The 21,956-nt window shown below is 36.6% G+C and overlaps 1 protein-coding gene across 1 annotated transcript in view; it reads left to right on the top strand.

Moving 5' to 3' along the window:
• Positions 1–3,435: 3,435 nt before the first annotated feature.
• The window catches only part of LOC117327264, a 39,915-nt gene continuing 21,394 nt past the window's right edge, over positions 3,436–21,956 (top strand). Inside the window, 4 exon segments of the mRNA XM_033884177.1 lie at positions 3,436–3,570; positions 5,792–6,966; positions 8,865–9,039; positions 18,826–20,612. Of these exon segments, the coding sequence (XP_033740068.1) occupies positions 3,549–3,570; positions 5,792–6,966; positions 8,865–9,039; positions 18,826–20,612 (3,159 nt within the window). The 5' untranslated portion in view covers positions 3,436–3,548.

Genomic DNA, 21,956 nt, shown 5'->3' with positions numbered 1-21,956 from the left:
CGTTTATAAATGGTAATTTACTGTCATAAATAACAGATATTACATTCAGACTGACGCACGTGATGGGGGTATTATTGTTCTATAAGATAATGATTATTAAAGGATTTATGGGAGATAACTCTCATACAATAAAGGTAGAACACACAATTTTCTTCCCCACAAGCCTCTAATATGAATTAAGAAACAAAGAAAACGTGTAATCTATGTGATCCAGAATTACTAACTTGCGATAAGCAATGCATTTGCTAAGCATAGTCAATTGTTGCAATAGCTAGCATTGTAAGGTATTTATCATGTTTTCTTGACAAAGTTTGTACCTACGGTTGTTATAGGCTAATAAGAAATTGACATTACATGTGCTATTATCACCGTCTCATCTGTGAACTATTGACCCCGATGCTTGTCACCAGTCCTTCTATACACTTAATGGAAGGGAGGATGTCTTGAAATCGACGAAGCAAACAGATGCTTGAACTAGTTCAAAGCGTTGGCTCGTGTGTTTCTTGAAGCGTTGACGTGGGTGTTTCTTGAAGCGTTACATGAACAGTTTCGGTGATGCTGATTCGTGGAAGTAGTAGTGTTGATGTCCTGTCATTGACTTTAAGGATGCTGATTCCCCGCATCAGTAAAACGCTTGAAACCAATGAAAATATTATGTATTCTCATATCCTCATTAGCAACATACGATACAAGTGTCACGTAAACTCTTAACTTTCGATCATATGGACTTGGTACAAATTCCCAATACACATTTATATGCATAAATATGGACCATGGATTGGGAAAAGGTGCAGAGTCCCTGTGCTTCAGTGCAGATAATATGCAAATACTATACACTTGCGAAAAGAAATGTACTGTAAGTTGTCCTGACCTGAAAATAAGCCAAGAAATCTTAATGTAAGTGTTTGAAGTACAAATGGCTGTACACATCGTGGATTTGGGCTGATCTAATAACTTTCACGATCCCTTTTAACAAGCTTGAGTAGGGTTACTGATTGGGAATTGAACACACGAATTTCAAGTCACACAATATTTTGCTGATATTTCGAAAAGTGAAGGTCAAATATTGACTCATATGTACATTATCCATGCCGATTGTAAGGTATACTTACCTGTACGGTATGTATAATGACAAAAACATAATGGAAAGTCCGATCTAATCCGTCCCTTTTATGTTTTACGTAAAGCTATAAATACAAGTTAAATGTGTACATAGAGAACAAAATCGAACGATGTCCTTACACGCTGTGTTTACTCTCAATAGAAATCGCTAAATTGCTGGTGTGGTATGTTTTATTGAAGGTGCATTTAATGTACGGGTACCTTCTGTCGATACCCCGACAGGAATATTGACAGAGAGTTATTCGTTACTGGGGTATGAACCCTGTGTGATTCTGGTTGGCATTCCTATGGGGCGCTACCCGGTTTATGACATGTGTAAATGTTAAACCCGTAGACGGACTGTATAATCGATTTTTTTACTAGATTGTACAATACGCTCACAACTCCTTAATAATTCAAAGGGTGTTTACGACCGTCAAGCTTTTATCTCAACGGGATTTGTCATGTAATTTTACGCTTCTTTATGACGGACTGCGGATTTAATTTCCCCTACAAATCCGTCAATTTACAACTTCGCAAGACAGTGCACATATTTTAACGGAGGACTTTGTTTGGAGAAAGGGACACCAGCGCACCGATTACACGTCGTAACAATAAGAAATTGATTTTGCCAACTGATATGTATATACAAGTCTGTGGAATCCGCGGTTTCAGAATTCCAGCTTAATTTACAACAAATGAAATCGAAGCATTCCATCGTTGTATATGGCTTATCTTATCCAATCGATTCCACGGAACAGTGGATGGTGACAGGAGATGAGGTTTAGATGCAGGATAATTTTAGTGAAATGAACACCTGATCGTGAGCTGTGAGTAAAACAAATAAATACCATCTACAAGCAGGAGATATTGATCACTCTTACGCTCCGGCGTTGACAGCGTCGTTAGGTGTCCAGAACTAGGTTATCGCGAATTACGCGTCGGAGAGGGAGGATCCATCGGAAGGGGCAGAACTGTCACCAGAATTCGCAGATGATGGAAAAGGGATTCTTTGATCACTTTTAACGTCACGGATTCCAAGAGGTCCATGCTGACGTTGATGCAAATAGCTGCTACGATGAACGGTAGGGTATATACACGAAGAAATGTGTGCGTGTGTGTTTGTGGGTGGGTACATATGAGTTTGGGGAGGGGCATGCGTGTCATGTAGCAAGAGACACGTGTATAGTGGGGAAAGTACATGGGAGGTTGCACGTGTTTTGGGAAATGGCACGTGTGCTTAGGAGCAATTGCAATGATGTGTTATTATCTGTCAGATGTAAGGATGTGTGTGTATTAGTAGGTTTATTGCCATCATCCACGTGTGTTTGAGGTGGGATTGCGCATGTTTTAAAGTTACGTGTTTGTTTTTGAGGGAATGCGCATGCTTGCTTTTGCAAAGTGCTCATCTGCCCGGAAGGCAGCATGATTATGACATAAGGAAATATCTTGTAAAATTTTACAAATACTGCAGCATTGTCTACGATTTAAACGGAATCGTCTGCACCAAAATCGACCGTTGGATTTGTCGTATATTTAGCACACCTTAGAGTGCATAAACTTTCCTGATCAATTGTCTTAAGAATGTATGTGATTGCTGTCACCGAAACAATACCCCATACACTGTGGACTGGTTGTACTATCTATAACAGTAGTATATTAATTCCATTTGATTGGTTGGTACATACATGACATAGGTTCCCACATATCATGCTTTCATTTGCAAATGCGTGTTTCAATTTTTTTCTGCTACACTCCATAGTGTAATTAATTTGTTTAATCTTATTGTCATATTTAAATTGTTATTCATTATTGATTGGTCTGGCTATATAACTCCCTACATACTTACCGGTGTATGTCGGCGGGTATCGTGGTATGAACTTTTCTATTGATCCCTAACCGTGTTGGGGACCGGGACTAATCCCTCGCTGGGAACTTAATGCTTCTTATCTACCTTAATACAAAGCTATATCCAATATTCCACGGTAATGTCAATTTTTCTTGTTACCATACTATTAAGATAGATCAACCCTTATTTTCTACACCCTGACCCTAGCCACATGGGGCCACATGCACCCCTGATTCCCTCGGGAGTCTACCGAAAACCAGCAGGCATTTAATTATTACTGGGCAAATTCTCAAGAGACCACAGAATTTGGCCGGGTTTGTGCGGTGGGTGTGTGTTTAACGGAAACACCTGTAACTTCGTTAGCATGCAAATACCTGTAGAGGAGACAAAACATTACCTGGTGTGTCGGCGGTACTGGACCGTGTGACTGGTCCCCAAACAATACACGTCATACTCGGCTAATTCTGGCCATTCTCTCCGATGCTTGTTTACCACGGAAGCTCTGTATAGTTTAAATTCCTAATTAGGACTTAAAATTGGCTGTTGTCGATCGTGGAACGTGTGTGTTTAGTTTCTAAGGACTGATTGGACAAAAATTATGAAGGGCGCTCAGCCCAAAGGTAGGTGGAAATTGATATGAAAAGTGAAAATTTTAAATCATTATACATATACAATGTACTATACCACATAATTGATAATCAAAGGAGTTAAAGATTGCAATGATAGCAGAAAGTACCAATGCTGTCAACACATTGTAGCTAGACCGACTGTGCCATAGTCTACAACTCGACGTCTACATTTATCAGACTACATTTATGCGTTTAAAGGAGGTAAAAATGACATGTTGAACGTCTGTGAATTATGAAACATATTCCTTCCCTTAGCGCACAGTTTCCATATAGTAGACATATGATGTTGATGTCTTTGGAAACGGCGTCTTGGAAAGGTCGTCACTTGGAATACGACAACAAGGCTAGACAAATGCCATAGGTGAAATATTTTGTTTATTATGCACAGACTAACTCCTTATCTGGGTTTGTCTACCATGTTTACGTGTATATAATTATTGATATCTGATAATTATCAGCCAGTCTGCCAACCATCCGAAACTATCGTTTCTATCGGAATGTCTGTAAACTGGCGGCGAGCTTGCATAAAGACTAACCGATCGACGTGTTAATCTCTTGATAATTAATTAAAATGTCAAAGGTAATTATGTAAAAAAAATATAATCCTTCCTGTTCTTGATAAATAAATCCATAAATTGTATTGTCGCCACGTGTATGTTCCGTACGGCGTAATGATGACTCCCATACAAGGTGCAGTTACCGTGTTCAAGAGTATTGTGTTCATCTTGTAGAATGTATCAATTCATTATGCTAATTGGTTCATTAATATCCAATATAAGCAAAGTAGAAAGTTCGTATTTGACATAAATAATTAATTTCTGGGATATAAACTAATCACATCTCGACGATAAACATTGACAGTCATTAATTCGTGGTAAACACATCTACAAGTTTTCATTGGATTAAGAGGAAATGGAATTGAAGCGCGTGCAGGGGGTGGAGTAGGGGTGGGGGTTTCGCGGTGGAGTAGGGGATGGGAGTGGGAGTGGGGTGGGGGTGTAGAATGACAGTTCAGACCTATAACCATGCTTCTAAATTTGATATGTCTAAGCATATAATATGATACTCGCGCTGTAAGCAAACGCACAAGTATCGGTATATGCAATAAGAGAGAGATGGGGATTCGAACCAGAGATCCCCCATACCCTGAACAAACGGTCTACAAACTATATCTTAAACTGAACATCCAGATCCCAAGCGAATATATGATGTCTAGAAAATGTGCAACGGGTTCCTTTTCTAATGGCGAAGATATGATAACTTCGAATACCACAAAAACATGATAAATAGTGTTTCTTTCCTGACCACATGTGTTATATCTCTGTCTGACGTTAGGGGGCGCCTCGGAGTTCGCGCCTGAGACTTGTCACATTGTTAATTAACAGTGGTGATTAGCCGGTAAGATTTCAAGATTAAACACGACCCGGGGATATTTAAAGTTTACCCAATCCCAACACAAACCTGGACACGGTCCGAGTACAATAATTTGCCGATAACGTATCTTTAAATATTTCTGTCATATCTTGACCGTGAGATCAATCCTTAAGTAGGCCGTAATCTTATGAGTTTCTATATTTGTATCAAACCAATTTCTTTTACGGTTTGGACAAAATGTTGTCGTCTGCTACAATGTACATAGAACAAGGAATTGTAAATACGACGAGAACTTACCACCGACAATTACTGTTCAATACAACTGGTCTTCTGTGCCAAATCCGCACCCTGTTCCGTTTATTATGCCAAAATATATCAGGTTATTGATGTTTTAAATTTTTGTGTACAAAATAGCTTACATTCCATTGTCTATATTAAGATCTGTGATCTTCTTATAACGTAGGTATGTACTCTATAGGTCTATATGTATATAATATATATATAAACTTGTAACATGTCACATAACCCCTGCGTGTGACTGGGCTATCTTTTGTTCAAGCCATTTACTTGAACGACGTTCCGTGACCTTTCCTGATCAGAATTGATACACGATAGCCCTACAGACAATCGTCACGACCAGAAATACATACCATAAACGTTTGGCTATATGTTCTATCTCAAAATATTCACTGGAATTAGGTTTGTCACGTTTTAGAAGCCACATCTAAAAGAGCATGATGCAACCTTTTAGCTGTTCTTATTTAGTAGTGCATTTAGTCTCTGTTTAATAGCTAACACGTAATTGGATAGAAGCTGTAATGATCCATTTGTGTTTTAGGCTCGGGTACGGAACAAGACCCTGCTGAAGAGAAGGTCGAGAATCAGTACAAGGACGAACAGGAAACTTCCGAAGGGACACCAGAAAAACCCAGGGAACCGGAAGAACCTGCAGAACAACATCTTCCGGAAACCCCTAAAGGGGATGACACCGGAAGTGATGTCGGTGAAGGACGATCCGAAGTTGTAGCTGAGGTTAGTACCGACAGTCTTGGTACTGATGATTTGAACGGAAGTGGACCTTCGGAAGCCAAGAGTGAACCGGAAGAGGGAAGTTTAAACAATTGTGACTCTACAGATGGTGTAATTCAGGACAAAGACGAAGAAGAGGCAGACGCCAACGGTGAGGATACGAACGTTTCTGAGGCAGAAGAAAAGTCAAGAGGAGTCGGATTTATTGACGAAACAAATGAAGCAGAGCTATTTGCAAGTATTGAAGAAGCCGAAATTGTTCCGGAAATAGTTACGAAAAAGGTAGAAGCACCCGTTTCACCGATCGTGAGAAGTTATTCATTAACAGAAGGCGGAGACTTGGGATTGGTGGCCATCAACGGTGAACCGGTATTACCGGAACCAAAGGAGGAGGACGAACCCTCCAACACTGTACCCATTGAAGGGACTTCAGTGGACCAGATTGATTTCCTGGAAACCGAACCGGAAGTTAAACATGAAAGCGAAGGCAAAACCTTTATAACAGAAAGTGTCGATGAAGGCAGTAGTGTTGATATTGCTGTTTCTGAAGTGATCAACTCGACGTTTGATACGAACAAGGTGAATAATGAGACATTTGACAAGGATAAAAATGATACAACTTTCGATAAACCGGATGTAACCGAAGATAAGTCTAATACAGAATTATCTTTCTCAACGGAAGGAGGAATTGATACCAGGGACGGATCGGATTTACCCGAAGAAGTTAGTGAAATCATTTTGGAAAAAGTTTCCAGTAAATTGGAAACATCAGTAGAATCTGACAGCAAGCCTCAAGAAAACAGGCTTTCAGAAATAAATGGAGGTACTGAAAGTTTGAACTCTATACAGTCAATAAATATGCCTGAGAAAACGGAACAAGAGGGGCTTGCACCGGCTCTGCAGAGCGCCACCTGCCGGTACCGATGGGCCAAAAATCTAGAAACCAGCAGCCTCACTATAATGTTTTTCTCCTCTCTGAAAATGGTAAGTTTATTTAGAAAACTTTAAATGCAAAATGGGCTCCAGTTATGTCCTAGCTTTCTCGTCTGTCCCCGTAAGTGATTTATTGCACCATGTCGGTAAAATTTCCGACAATCTTCGGAAATTAACTCCCTCGAATGCATGATTTTCCGATGATTGCCGGAAATGTCCCCGAGATGTTGCGCTTATTTGATTAAACAAAAGGACAAGCCAATTAAACTTGTACTTTACGAAATGATTCCCGTGTGGATATTGATACTAAATAACGTACGTATCTTACTTTACCTCGCGTTACACAATCAATGAAGTGCCTTGCAATAAAAAGTGAAGTTGTTTATAGCTTTCAAACGTTTTCGTGATGCACATTCTGTGATCGTGCACGTTTACAGAAATGTCACGGCAGTTCATGTAGAAAGTGACTTCTGCTTAATCTAAAATATTGTTTTGCCTGTCACTGTAAACGGATTTCAATGAAATTATAGCGAAGCGTAATATTCTCTAATAGTTTGTCTGTGTACCACTGCCAAATCAAATATTTTCTTCAATTACGAAGTCCATAATTCTGTTCAAACACAATGAATGCGCCATAGTCTGCCTTCACCAGGAAATTACCTAACTATAAAATGGGTCTGGTTCGTTCTTTCAGCTTTGATTCCCTCGTAACAGTTAATTAAGAGCTTGTAATGAAGACGGCAAATCGGTCCTCCTCAGACACAAATAACTGACCACATAAACGACCCACGTTCATTCACAGTGGAAAAGCAAGGTCTCGAGTGGTGCAACCATATTTTTGGGCGAAATTGGAAACAACAATGGATTAACTTACCGAATCCAGGAGAGCATCTCATATTAATTTATTTGATGAATTTATCTGAAATATTCTGATCGTTTGTCACTTGCTTTAGGCGATTCAAAATGTCGTTGACAGACATATTGCAGACATATCTAGACAACGCAGATGATTTTATTGATGGTGTAAACCCTAGGGACATCCCTCGACGGAGTTTGGTTGAATTTCCGAAATGGCGTTGACTGCGCGTGCTTTTAACACGTGGCAATGTGGTTTATGGTAAATAATTTATACGTTAAGTACCCACATCACTGTCGGCGCGCAGAAGCACACCTGGAATAGATTAATTGATTATAGATTACAGGTGTCGTAATGAGATTGTACATTACCGGTCACATGTAGGTGATGGGAAAGATGTCGATAACTAGTGGACTCTGACGGCTGGAGGCCAGGGTCATTTTTGAGTATTTGAGACTCTGGAGGTGGAAACACAGAAATTACGGAGGGATTTGTTAATCAAAATATATCAAATAAAATTTGATCGCAAGGTTTCCAAAATGGCATAAACGATCTATTGAAGAGAATCATCTACATAGATGTGCCCAACAACGAATGATCGTGACCGTTGCGATGACGTTAAACTCCGTACATAAAAAAAAAGATTTAAATATCCCTTACGATAACCTGTATAGAATGCTGTAACACCTCTGTATAAAGGTAAAACACGATAGTAATATATCTGTCTGCTATAAGGTCAGCGTAATCGCGGAGGTATGGCGCAATGGATAGCGAACTCGCTATTGCCAAGACGGTCGGGGTTCGATTCTCCGACCAGATGTAGGAAGGAGGTAGAAAGGTTTTCTTCTGGTCCTCTGGATTTCCTTTCATAGCTCAAACCACAGGACCCAGAACAACAAAATTGTCATAGTTTACCAGAAATTTCGTGGTCAAATCATTATGCAAATCATTTTAGTGTATAATCTAACATTTTGTAAAAAAAAATTGTATATATTAACTGTCTTTAACACTGAATGGTAAATGAGACCGGGATTCAAAACTACGTTCCGTAAGTTAATTCAAAATATACCGCCATATACAACTTTAATTTTAGGAGGAGCCTGTGAAGCTGACCTGGACGGAAGGTTCCGAATGTTTTTATTCGGAAGAGTATGAGATTCCTTGTGGGGTATATAAGGGGAATCTGGTGGTCGACGGACGGACCTACCCCGTGGAGGATATCACCGTCAAACACTACACATTCGAGGTGGACCTCTATGTCAAAGATGGTACGTAACTCTGATTGGTAGCCGACAAATAAAGGCGTGTCAAACGTTGTAATTTAAATATAATATTATTGCTTTTATGGTTGTTATCATATTCGCCATTTTTGGAATTTCCACTTTCATATTTTAAAAAGCATATGTTTACCTCCTTTTAACAAACTAATACATGCGATATCAAACTACTGTATTTCTTTTTATGGAGTAATACGATTTTTTTTAAATTATACATAAAAAAATGTCAATTTTAAGGTACAAAAGGGTTTCCTTCTTCAAAATAGCTAGGACTGGCAAGTACTTCAAATGCGTTCAGAAAATCTGAATGAAACATACCTTGTCAGTGTGGTCTACTGAAAGTCGAACAAACATCTTATAAGGTGTACGTACATACGATCACGCTTATACAACTAAAAATATACTGGAATATTTTAGTGTAAGGGGGGGGGGGGGGGGGGGGGGACCTTAAATATAGGATCACAGAGTATAGCAAGTAAATATTCTATTCATATCCTTAAAGCATCCTAATTATTCTTCATGAATTGTAAGATAAAATAAATGAAGAAGACTTTCACAATCTCTCCATCCATTCACACTGATTAACATTGCATCTCTACTCTTCTTAAACTCTCATTTCCAAAACATCAGATTACTTTATTTAAATTCTAATGTCATCTTGTGTAAATATTTATGTGTTGTATTCCATTGTTTGGAAAGGGCTTCATCTAAGCTGGATATTTATGATACAATAAAAATATGTTAAAAATATATATAGAGGTTACACAACGAGTGGTTGTTGGATATGGAATTTATTTCACACGAGTAAGTTATTTTTTAAAAGTTACAAAAGACACGAGCTTTAGCGAGTGTTTTTTGCAACTTTTAAAAAATAACTTACGAGTGTGAAATAAATTCCATATCCAACAATCACGAGTCGTGTGACCTGTTTCTACCACAATAATATCGGCTTGAATCAAAGGGAAACGTGGCCAAGTATAATTTCGCGTATGCAAATAAAGTGTACCGGTGAGGTCCGGGACCCGGTGATGTGACGTCATTAGATTATTGATGACGTCAATAACAATTGCAGCTTGGGTCAAAGTTCACCGTGTTAGCCGATCGAAATGCGTACAGAGTTTATACCACGTGTGGTATAAACAGATTGTTAATCAACAGCTGTAATGATTAACTGATGGTCTGAGAGTTGAATAACACAGGGTTAAAAATATATATATATATAATGCATATCCTTGCATTTCATAACACATGGATTTCTTACCATTGCAATTTCGGGAGTCGCCGTGTAAAAGCTGTCGTTTGTTTACATGTTTGAGTTTTACTCTACATGCCGTTTTATTAGGAAATACTTACACATTGTATAACATTGTTGGTTATAGTGCTGTGTTGTACTGTACATTGGTAACATTATTGAAATACACTGTATGTCAACATTGTTTTAAGGTGTAAAACCAGTTGAAATGATACACACATCTATTCGTAAGTAATTTGCACAAATACTTATACATTGTTTCAGTAATTAAAATTAATTAAAATTCTCGTAATATTATGTAAGCAAGGAGTGATATTAACGATAAAACCTACTTACACTCAGGCATACTGTTTAACGTATTAGCTTACTCTTTTGTATGTAATACTGCACTCATACACTTTGACGAACGCTTACGAAATTGCATACGTTTTTTTTGTATATATCCAAAAGATGTATAACTCAGTACTGTGTCACTTAGAATGTTTTTCGGTGTTTTGGTGACAGCTATGATCAATTACATATGACGTATGCACACAACCTATACATAAAAGGTAGGATATTTAAATGCTGGATAATTTAAGTCAGAGCTTATGGTGTTCATAATAAAACAGTTTGATGCCATGACCTTGGCGGTATGAAATCTCTTCGTGTAGTTGAAGGGAACCAAGTGAAAGTTCTTTAGGTAAAATAAAAACTTAAAAGTAAACAAATTGAACAAATGGGAAGAGTGCACAAAATATACTAGTATATATTGCAATAGATACATAATTTAGACTATCAAAATGTCGCAAATATATTAGCGATAATTCAGAGTTGACTGCTATCCCAAATTTGGCCCCAATTTCCAAGCGTCTCAGTGACAAGTCCTAACAACACTGCCGCCATGTGTAATCAATGTTGTATCTATAGAGCGTAAGGTAGCAAAGGTGTGCACGGTAAAACTTAATCAACGTTTACTGGGACATGTCCCCATTTCAAAACCCACAGGTAGGTGATATATACTCAAATGTGTCATATTTGTTTAAAAGCCCTCATGAAAAATCGTTAAAATGGAGGGTTCGTTTTTTGACATGTCGGTGCAAATTTCCCAGGTAGTACCGGTATGTTCAGGTAAATGTATAGGTATGTACAGTGTACGGTATACCGTTATGTTGTGGTAGGTGATCCATGAATGACTTCTGTACCACAGGCCAAAGGGTTAGTCAGAAATATCGGTTAAGTCGTTAAACAATAACTTAATATCTTTTCTTCTGTTTTTGTGTATTGACTATAGCAGTTACTTAATTGTACATACTGAAATCGTAAAGGTAACACCCTATTTGCAGTTATAAGTTTAGGATTTTCATCACCACGTTTGAAATATGAAGTACCTCCGTATGTTACTATGTGTTCAGTACTGTCTATAAATATATTTATATGCTTACGTTATTGCCAACAATTTTCAAGGATTTAAAAACGGATAAAAAATCAAAATATTCAATGAATGCATCTATATTTTTAAAATATAATAATAATTATTAAAAAAATAATAAGTCATATTGCTGCCTTATGAAAACATTAAAAAAATAAAAATAAAGATAAATTAAGGAGCTATATGTACACCATACTTCCTTATAAACCATGATACATCATACTGCCTTATAAACCATTGTACATCATACTTCCTTATAAACCATTATACATCATACTGCCTTATAAACCACTGTACATCATACTGCCTTATAAACCATTATACATCATACTGCCTTATAAACCATTGTACACCGTACTGCCTTATAAACCATTATACATCATACTGCCTTATAAACCATTGTACATCATACTGCCTTATAAACCATTATACATCATACTGCCTTATAAACCATTGTACATCATACTGCCTTATAAACCATTATACATCATACTGCCTTATAAACCATTATACATCATACTGCCTTATAAACCATTATACATCATACTGCCTTATAAACCATTATACATCATGCTGCCTTATAAACCAATGTACATCATACTGCCTTATAAACTACTGTACACCGTACTACCTTATAAACCATTGTAAATCATACTGCCTTATAAACCATTATACATCATACTGCCTTATAAACCATTACACATGATACTGCCTTATAAACCATTATACATTATACTGCCTTACTGCCTTATAAACCATTGTACATCATACTGCCTTATAAACCATTGTACATCATACTGCCTTATAAACCATTACACATGATACTGCCTTATAGACCATTATACATCATACTGCCTTATAAACCACTGTACATCATACTGCCTTATAAACCATTGTACATCATACTGCCTTATAAACCATTATACATCATACTGCCTTATAGACCATTGTACATCATACTGCCTTATAAACTATTGTACATCATACTGCCTTATAAACCATTGTACATCATACTGCCTTATAAACCATTATACATCATACTGCCTTATAAACCATTGTACATCATACTGCCTTATAAACCATTATACATCATACTGCCTTATAAACCATTACACATCATACTGCCTTATAAACCATTACACATCATACTGCCTTATAAACCATTGTACATCATACTGCCTTATAAACCATTGTACATCATACTGCCTTATAAATATAAACAATTATACATCATACTGCCTTATAAACCATTACACATCATACTGCCTTATAAACCATTATACATCATACTGCCTTATAAACCATTATACATCATACTGCCATATAAACCATTGTACATCATACTGCCTTATAAACCATTGTACATCATACTACCTTATAAACCAATGTAAATCTCATTCATCTATATCTATACACACTGGCTTGACACCTCATCAAACCTGTTGAGCAGTTCATGTCCCATGGGCCTCTTTTAAACCTAATACTCACAGTTTTGCACACACATTAACTGCAGATCTTATTGTTTGAATTTAATTCACATTTATTAAGAAATATCACTGATGGCAATTAATCAGTCATTAATAAACAATAAACAATAATGAATCAAAAATGCCTCATTTTCTTCTAAATTAAATATTTTTTGTATAAAGTATTGTCCATTTCCACACAGATAATGATGCGTCAAGGTTCTGCAGCCCTTATGAAAGATAGTATTGTTTTATCAAGGTGTTCTTGAAAACAACGGTATTGGAGTAAAATAAGAAATTATTTTTACGCTATATGATGGATGTTTTATATACAGTTTTCATTCAAATTAATTCAAGTCTTTGGTAAAAATGAAATTCATTGCATAGGCATGTTTAGCTATTTACCAATAAAAATTCCCATAAAAATAACCAAAAAGGCTGTTTTCTTGGTTAAAAAATTATTGATTTCTTTTCTGAAGATTTTAATGCACTGAATTGTATCCTTGAAGTTTTGAAATAAGATTTGAATGTCCTTGAGAAATTTCTCTGTACCGTAAAAATCATCGATTTAATTTTTGGGTATTGTAAGCCGCTTTCCTCGCCTTTTATCTATTGATTAATATTGTCAGTGCTGTAGCAGATTTTACAGATATGGTTTTACTTGACAAGTGCTTGACACTTTAAGGTCATTTGATTACTTTTAAGTTGCTATATAGAGAAGAAATCGATTCATGTGAGTGACATATTTAAATTATGCAAACACCTTGAATTGTTACTTTTCAATTTTCATCTTAATGATAAATGTTCTGACAAAATGGATGGGACTAGTTGTACTAACGGTATGTCAAATGTTTTATTACTTTGTTAACTATAAAGATGTTGGGTTGTTTGGGTGTTATTGAATGCTGCTGGCAAAATATTTCATTTACGCATAAAGTACCTTGTACATTTTAGAAATATTAAGCTAAATGCTTTGATATTTTAAGCAATTGCATGACTATGATTTTTTTTTCCGAAATTCAATTAATCAATGAAAATGTCAAGAATATTTTTTTAAAGTTAAAAAATATGAAGATCTTTATGCATTTTTATGTAAAATATATTGATTGCTCACTACTCTTTTTACAGTTTCTTTCTGTAAGTAATTTATCTTCCATTTTTTTTAATTTTAAACATTGTTAATACACCACTGCCCTCGCCCATCGTGATGTACATTTACATGTGTAATCTCCATCGTCTTCCTTCGTCTGTGTTACATCGTCGTCAGTTATCGTCCCGTCAAATTTATTGTCCATCTTAACTTGTCACTGACCAGTACATGTTGTCATGGTAACATAATGTTGATCACTTAGATTGTAATTCCATCACCAAAATTAGCAAACCTGACATTTCATTGTCAAATTTCTCTGAGCTTTGCGACCAGATAAATTATGTTTGGTTGTCTTGAGGATATTGTACAGCTGCCTTGTGCTTCATTTTGTCAGATTTTCTTTCACGATAGTGTAGATATTGTTTAACTGCTTTGTCGAAATAATGACAAGGTCAAGGTCATTCATCCAATGTTTACTTAAACAGTTTAATATTTTTCCCTTTTTTTTCTTTTGCAAAATCATGAATATAATGTTTTCATGTTGGAGTCCAAGAATTTTACATAGGATATTCAAAAAATACGGCTTACTCTTCATCCCTAACATTAACTTGGTGGCAAATTAAAAAAAAAAGTATATCAGGATTTCATCTTCAGTGACTTATAAGAATAACATACATTTAGTTTCAAGTTTAAATTATCATTCTATAGTATGATGTCTCTACCTACAAATACCTGATGTATATTTACAAAGATTTTACGATAATTGCTTTGGCTTGCACAACTCATGGTCAGACCTGCTTGTAACATATCAGCAAATTTGTCAGGCATGTTCATTCATTTAAGGGGCACCCAAGCTCGTTTTACGAAAAACTAGTCCAGCCTGGTGGGATACCCCCTAAGAATGAATTGCAGAAGCTTACCTGTCATACTGCCATAACCAGCAGGAAACTGACTTATTAACTTTGCTTATAAAATATAATCATCCTTCACAACAGTATACCTAATGCTATTATGGTTGATATTTTCATTAATACAATAAAAATAAATTTGGCTTTGGCCACATATACAATGTGTTGCCCACTTTAGTAAGTAGGATCAAACTGACCGATGATACCAAACTGACCATCATTGGTCAGTTATTGACCGATAAATCATCAAATTGACCTTATTGACCAAAGTGCTATGGGATCATATTGGTCAATATTTGTTGATTTCTAATTTTATTGCGGTGTCATAAAATAGCCTGAGGTCCATGTTTGTTATAGATGAGTAGTGACCAGTCAGTCGAGATTGACCAGAGTAGTGACCACTCAGTCTGGACTGACCACAGTCATGGCATCTAGCCTAGATACCAGATACAGTGTAAATTCTTCCTATTTCCATCAAATTCATCATAAAAGGGATTAATTATAATCTACAAAAAAAATGTTGGAACTTTTTATTGAACTGTCCTTCAAAGTTGGTGTACATGTAGATAGGTGTGACTATATCGAGTTAAGGAAGGATGAATTTGCAAACCCAATGTAGAACGTACGGAAGGTGGGAGATCCAAAGTCCGTATAAACAGTTCGGTATAGTTCTGTGGAACGGTTAAGGAAGAATACAAATAGAATTTGCAAACATAATGTGGATGGAATTATCATGAATTTAGAAGATTCTGAAAATTGAAAAATATGAATCATATTCATGATATGTGATTTGGGACAGTTGGTTATTTCATAATACATGTACACAAGATCATATTTGATTAAATGAAAATGGCATGCAGGAGCCAGGAGGACACTTAAAGTGAAGACAAGAATTGGGAAGGTCTGACAATGAAGACTCTAAAAACTGACTTATCATTTATAGAATACATTATTGGATACACAAAGAGAACAGATCTAGCACTCCTGGACCAAAAGTTGATTGTCAGCGAGGTTTATAGACAAAATTGATTCCTTCAAATGATCAAAAATTGTATGTTCATTGCACTTTATACCCTGTGTGTGGTGTAGGTTGAGTACACCTCCAAATTTATCTACTGGTGTAATCACAGCACACTCGATACTACCAAATTAAACATCGCTCAATACCAACTTCATGGGTCGACGGTTTCCTTTAAACACACAAAGTTCGTAATCTTAAAAACACACACCAATAAATTGGTTGGATTATGTGATTGGACGGAACTGGTTTAAGTGTCCATATTAAACAAATCAACAATAACGTGTTGGAAATTTCAACATTTAAATAAGAGCCGCAGGCAGCTTTGATTGTCACAGAAAATGTCAAAAGTAACAGGATTTATCAGAAAACAATTGATAATGCTGTGAGCTGTTAATTTGTGAGATTTCTCTGTGATTCTAATTAGGATTTTGTTAACTACAGTGATGACAAGCGAATGTCTCCCAGGTATGTTATGCTGCACTGTCAATTTGATGTCATATGGGTTTAAGAAATTGTTGATGTTGTGATTTTACATTTATTGTCAGCTTTAAATGTTTTAATACAACTTTTTTCGTGTTGTTAATTAATGCAGAACCTTGTAAATGTGAACAATTTGATCTTCAAATTTAAAATGAAAGTTTTGAAAGCAAAATTCATACTGTTAATTGTCAATAAGCTGGATTTTAAATTGAAGAATGAGATTTTTGAAATAAAATAGTTTTTACATTTCTTTTCATCTTTAAATGTTAATTACAATCCTCTTTTTTTGTTAATTATTGTACAATATTTCTTAATGAAGACATTATGGTTTTTAAAATTAAAAAATCAAATTTTGTTAATTTGTCCGTTAGCTAGATTTTAGGTCCTGAAATGAATGATTTCAAGTGACTTCAAGCGAGATACTTAATTTTCCAAAATGATATTCCAGAATTGTTAAAAATCTCATATTTTTCACAATATGAACAGTATATATAATGAATGAAGAGGTTCCAAATAAGGAAAGTTTGTAACTGTTTCCGTGGTTACAGGGATGTTGTTTGTATTTAACGAAAATTGATATATTCCATGTGTGATTGGGTTTTTCATTACAGAGAAAAGTTTATAGCTTAAACTTAAAAAATGGCTCAGTGGTTAGTGTTTTGGACTCTGATTTTTGGGTCATGGTATGAATGTTTTGACAGTTTTCATTACTATGCTTTTGTATCATTTGCTTTAGTCTACCTAGCTGTAAAGTTGTGTACCTACATCAAGAATCATGCAGTGCTGGTTTTGATGTCTATGTAATTTTTTGTTTATTGGAAAAAATGTATAAGCTGTGTTGATCCAGTAAGAAAACAATAAACAATATATACAAATGGAGAAAACTGAATTTCGTAATTTTACAATTAATATTTACAAAGAGTTGAACACTTTTCTTTATTCAATGAAATTTTATTGGAAATTTGAATTTTTGCGTGTAATTCATTTTTAAACTAAAACAGTGGTTTTAAGTTAAAGAATAATATTTCTTTATATTCCCATACAATCCAAAAACATTTGATTACCTACCAGGTATATTTTCTCGGAAGCATAAAGTGGTTATATTCATTAATTTTTCCATCAACTAGAAGCAGTTTTTCCCTGTACATGTCCTTACAGGAATATTCTGAGTTAACGCTCTACGTGTGAAGATTATTATCTCTTTGAAATGTCCAATATGAATGTGTCATTGAGACAGGGTCAATGTGAGGGTTGGCCTTCCTTTTGTTTGAAGAGCTGTCTGTAAATAAATATCTCCTGTTTGATAACGGGACAGATTCCATCTAAACCTCACCGTGGCCTAACTAGTGGAACTCCACTTAATGTAAGGACATTTTTTTTTTTTTTTGAAAAAAGATTTAAAATACAAAATCTTTTCTGCAATCTTGGTCGAGTGGAGTTGTTGTAAATTTGATAGACCCTCGACATGTTTGTAACAATAACTTAGTGCGGTTTTTCCATTGTTATCAACTGTTGGATTATCTACAGGTATTGTATAAATAGTTTGATTATCTACAGGTATTGTATACTGAATTTCCTCTACGGAGTGTTATCACACCTACTGAATACCTACATACACACAAGGGCTAATTAGTTACGAGTGGGTCTGTTGATCGATAATTAACAGATATAAACAAATCATTGTATGGCTGCATTGACAACTTAGTAATCATCTATAGAAAAATCCCAGTAAACCACAAGGAGTAGAAAATCTATATGTACTATGTCTTATAGTATCTGTGATTCTGATGGTTATCTGTTGAAAAATTTGGCAAGTTGTAACAAGAATTTTTTTTGTTAAATTTATGATGAGTTAATATAATAATACTCCATATATTTGATATATTTTTATTTTAGTCAATAGTGGATCCATTTTTATTGAGGTATTCTTATAAATAATCCTGTGGCCAGGATGATGCCATCCTTAACTGAATTAATTTCATTAATTTGATGTTTCAAACATCAGCAAAAAACCAACCAGGATGACGAAACAGACATTTCTACTTGAGGTTATATGGTACTTTATGTAACTGAATTAAATTTAATTTCAATCAAATTAGAAATATGGGTTTAATCTTTATAAAACTGTTTATTTGATTTGGTTTTCCAGATGTGATTGATGATGAGGGAGAACCAGATCGACCTGTTTCGTCACCATTTAAATCCGATGATGTAGTAGATGCGTATCGGGACGTCAATACAGATAATTCCCAATACAGGGGGTCGGACTCCAGGTCAGATCCAGTCATCCACATCTCCAACAAATACCAGGAACTCATCCGTCAACAACTCACAATGACACAGTCCATTGATAATCTGGAAATGGAAGCCAAGATGGCTGCCAAATCAGACGGACAGGGTGAGGGTGACTTCACTTCCACTGGGAGACAGAGTCCACTCGGAGACAATGCCACCGAATCGTTCCAAGATGGTGGATCTAATATATATAATAACGATCAGATGGATGCTATAAAAGGAAGTTTGGATGCCTCTGTGATTGAGGATGAGGTGGAGCGATCTAGCATTCCACAATCACACCACTCGTCTTTTGAAAATAGGTCTGCAGGAAGTCCCTCACGACAGACACCTACGAATCCTTACGGTGGTGAGGATCGTAGGTCACCCCTTAAGTCTAACGAACCTTCCCTCAATGGATCAGGTAAACACACACCAATTGATGACGTAATCAACAACATGTTTGAGCAGAGGTCGGGGTCAGTGCACTCTCACACCAGCTCAGCAAGACAAACCCCACAGGAGGAAATAGTTATAAAAGATGTGCTGAGCAGACAACTGACACCCACACGCTCTCCTGTCCAATCCTACCATGGTTCGGACAAGCAGAGCCCCACCTTTGTTGGAGATGTGTTAGGGCAATCAACACCTGTAGCTATTTCAGAACATTCTGGGTCCCAACAAGGCTCAGCTAGACAGACACCTGTCAAATCCACTCATTCATCTGCAAGACAGACACCTCAACCAGTTGAGGATGTGATTGGGAACACTAGTCAAAGCATCCTCAATGGTTCGCCTGCTCCTGGTAGTTATCATGGGTCTGTTCCAGGAAGTTACCATGGTTCTGCCACAGGAAGTCCAGCACCTGCTAGTTACCATGGTTCTGCCACAGGAAGTCCTGCACCTGCTAGTTACCATGGTTCTGCCACAGGAAGTCCTGCACCTGCTAGTTACCATGGTTCTGCCACAGGAAGTCCAGCACTTGCTAGTTACCATGGTTCTGCCACAGGAAGTCCTGCACCCGTTAGTTACCATGGTTCTGCCACAGGAAGTCCAGCACCTGTTAGTTACCATGGTTCTGCCACAGGAAGTCCAGTACCTGCTAGTTACCATGGTTCTGCATCTGGGAGTCCTGCTCCTGGAAGTTACCATTTGTCTGGCGTAGTAAGTCCAGGGAGCTACCAGGGTTCTCTCAAAGGAACTCAAGACCAAGGCAGTATCCATGGATCTGCTGCTGGAAGTCCAAGGAGTTACCATGGAAGCCAAGGGTCTGGAAGTCGACCTCAGAGTCTTACAAGTGAACAGGAGCTTACACAGTATTTCTCTGACAGAAGTGACCCAAGGCGAACTCCCACTGGCCAACAGCAACAGATGACGTCTGCATCTCCAGCTGGTTCAGGGGCAAGACCAGGGTCAGATAGGAGTGAAAGGTCAGGAAGTGCAGCAAGCTTACCTGTGATAAATACACAACAGAGGATACAGACAGAAAAACGCAGCATGACCCCCGACAACCACATCAGAGTCCCTGGTTCTCCAGGGCTCAGAATGTCACCCCTGGCTACAGGGTCAGGTCAAAGGTCAGGAGCTGCCTCAAGGTCAAGCACTCGCACTATCACACCAACATCTGCTGCCAATGGTTACCATGTCAACGGAGAACAGGAAGTAAGTTAAAGTTTATTCATACACCTGTATATATGACTATTACCTGTGTAAACAGTACAGTACCTACACACACCTGTATGTATAACTGTATTACCTGTGTAAACAGTACAGTACCTATATACACCTGTATATATAACTGTATTACCTGTGTAAACAGTACAGTACCTATATACACCTGTATATATAACTGTATTACCTGTGTAAACAGTACAGCACCTATATACACCTGTATATATAACTGTATTACCTGTGTAAACAGTACAGTACCTACATACACCTGTATATATAACTGTATTACCTGTGTAAACAGTACAGTACTTACACACACACCTGTATATATAACTGTATTACCTGTGTAAACAGTACAGTACCTACATACACCTGTATATATAACTGTATTACCTGTGTAAACAGTACAGTACCTATATACACCTGTATATATAACTGTATTACCTGTGTAAACAGTACAGTACCTATATACACCTGTATATATAACTGTATTACCTGTGTAAACAGTACAGTACCTATATACACCTGTATATATAACTGTATTACCTGTGTAAACAGTACAGTACCTACACACACCTGTATATATAACTGTATTACCTGTGTAAACAGTACAGTACCTACACACACCTGTATATATAACTGTATTACCTGTGTAAACAGTACAGTACCTACATACACCTGTATATATAACTGTATTACCTGTGTAAACAGTACAGTACCTATATTACCTATATATAACTGTATTACCTGTGTAAACAGTACAGTACCTATATACACCTGTATATATAACTGTATTACCTGTGTAAACAGTACAGTACCTACATACACCTGTATATATAACTGTATTACCTGTGTAAACAGTACAGTACCTATATACACCTGTATATATAACTGTATTACCTGTGTAAACAGTACAGTACCTACATACACCTGTATATATAACTGTATTACCTGTGTAAACAGTACAGTACCTACATACACCTGTATATATAACTGTATTACCTGTGTAAACAGTACAGTACCTACACACACACCTGTATATATAACTGTATTACCTGTGTAAACAGTACAGTACCTACACACACCTGTATATATAACTGCATTACCTGTGTAAACAGTACAGTACCTACACACACCTGTATATATAACAGTATTACCTGTGTAAACAGTACAGTACCTACACACACCTGTATATATAACTGTATTACCTGTGTAAACAGTACAGTACCTACACACACCTGTATATATAACTGTATTACCTGTGTAAACAGTACAGTACCTATATACACCTGTATATATAACTGTATTACCTGTGTAAACAGTACAGTACCTACA

The sequence above is a fragment of the Pecten maximus genome, chromosome 5, assembly GCF_902652985.1.
Source record: "Pecten maximus chromosome 5, xPecMax1.1, whole genome shotgun sequence".
Classification (NCBI taxonomy): domain Eukaryota; kingdom Metazoa; phylum Mollusca; class Bivalvia; order Pectinida; family Pectinidae; genus Pecten; species Pecten maximus.
The sequence above is the reverse complement of the archived record's forward strand: the minus strand, read 5'-3'. Positions and strand labels throughout refer to the sequence as shown.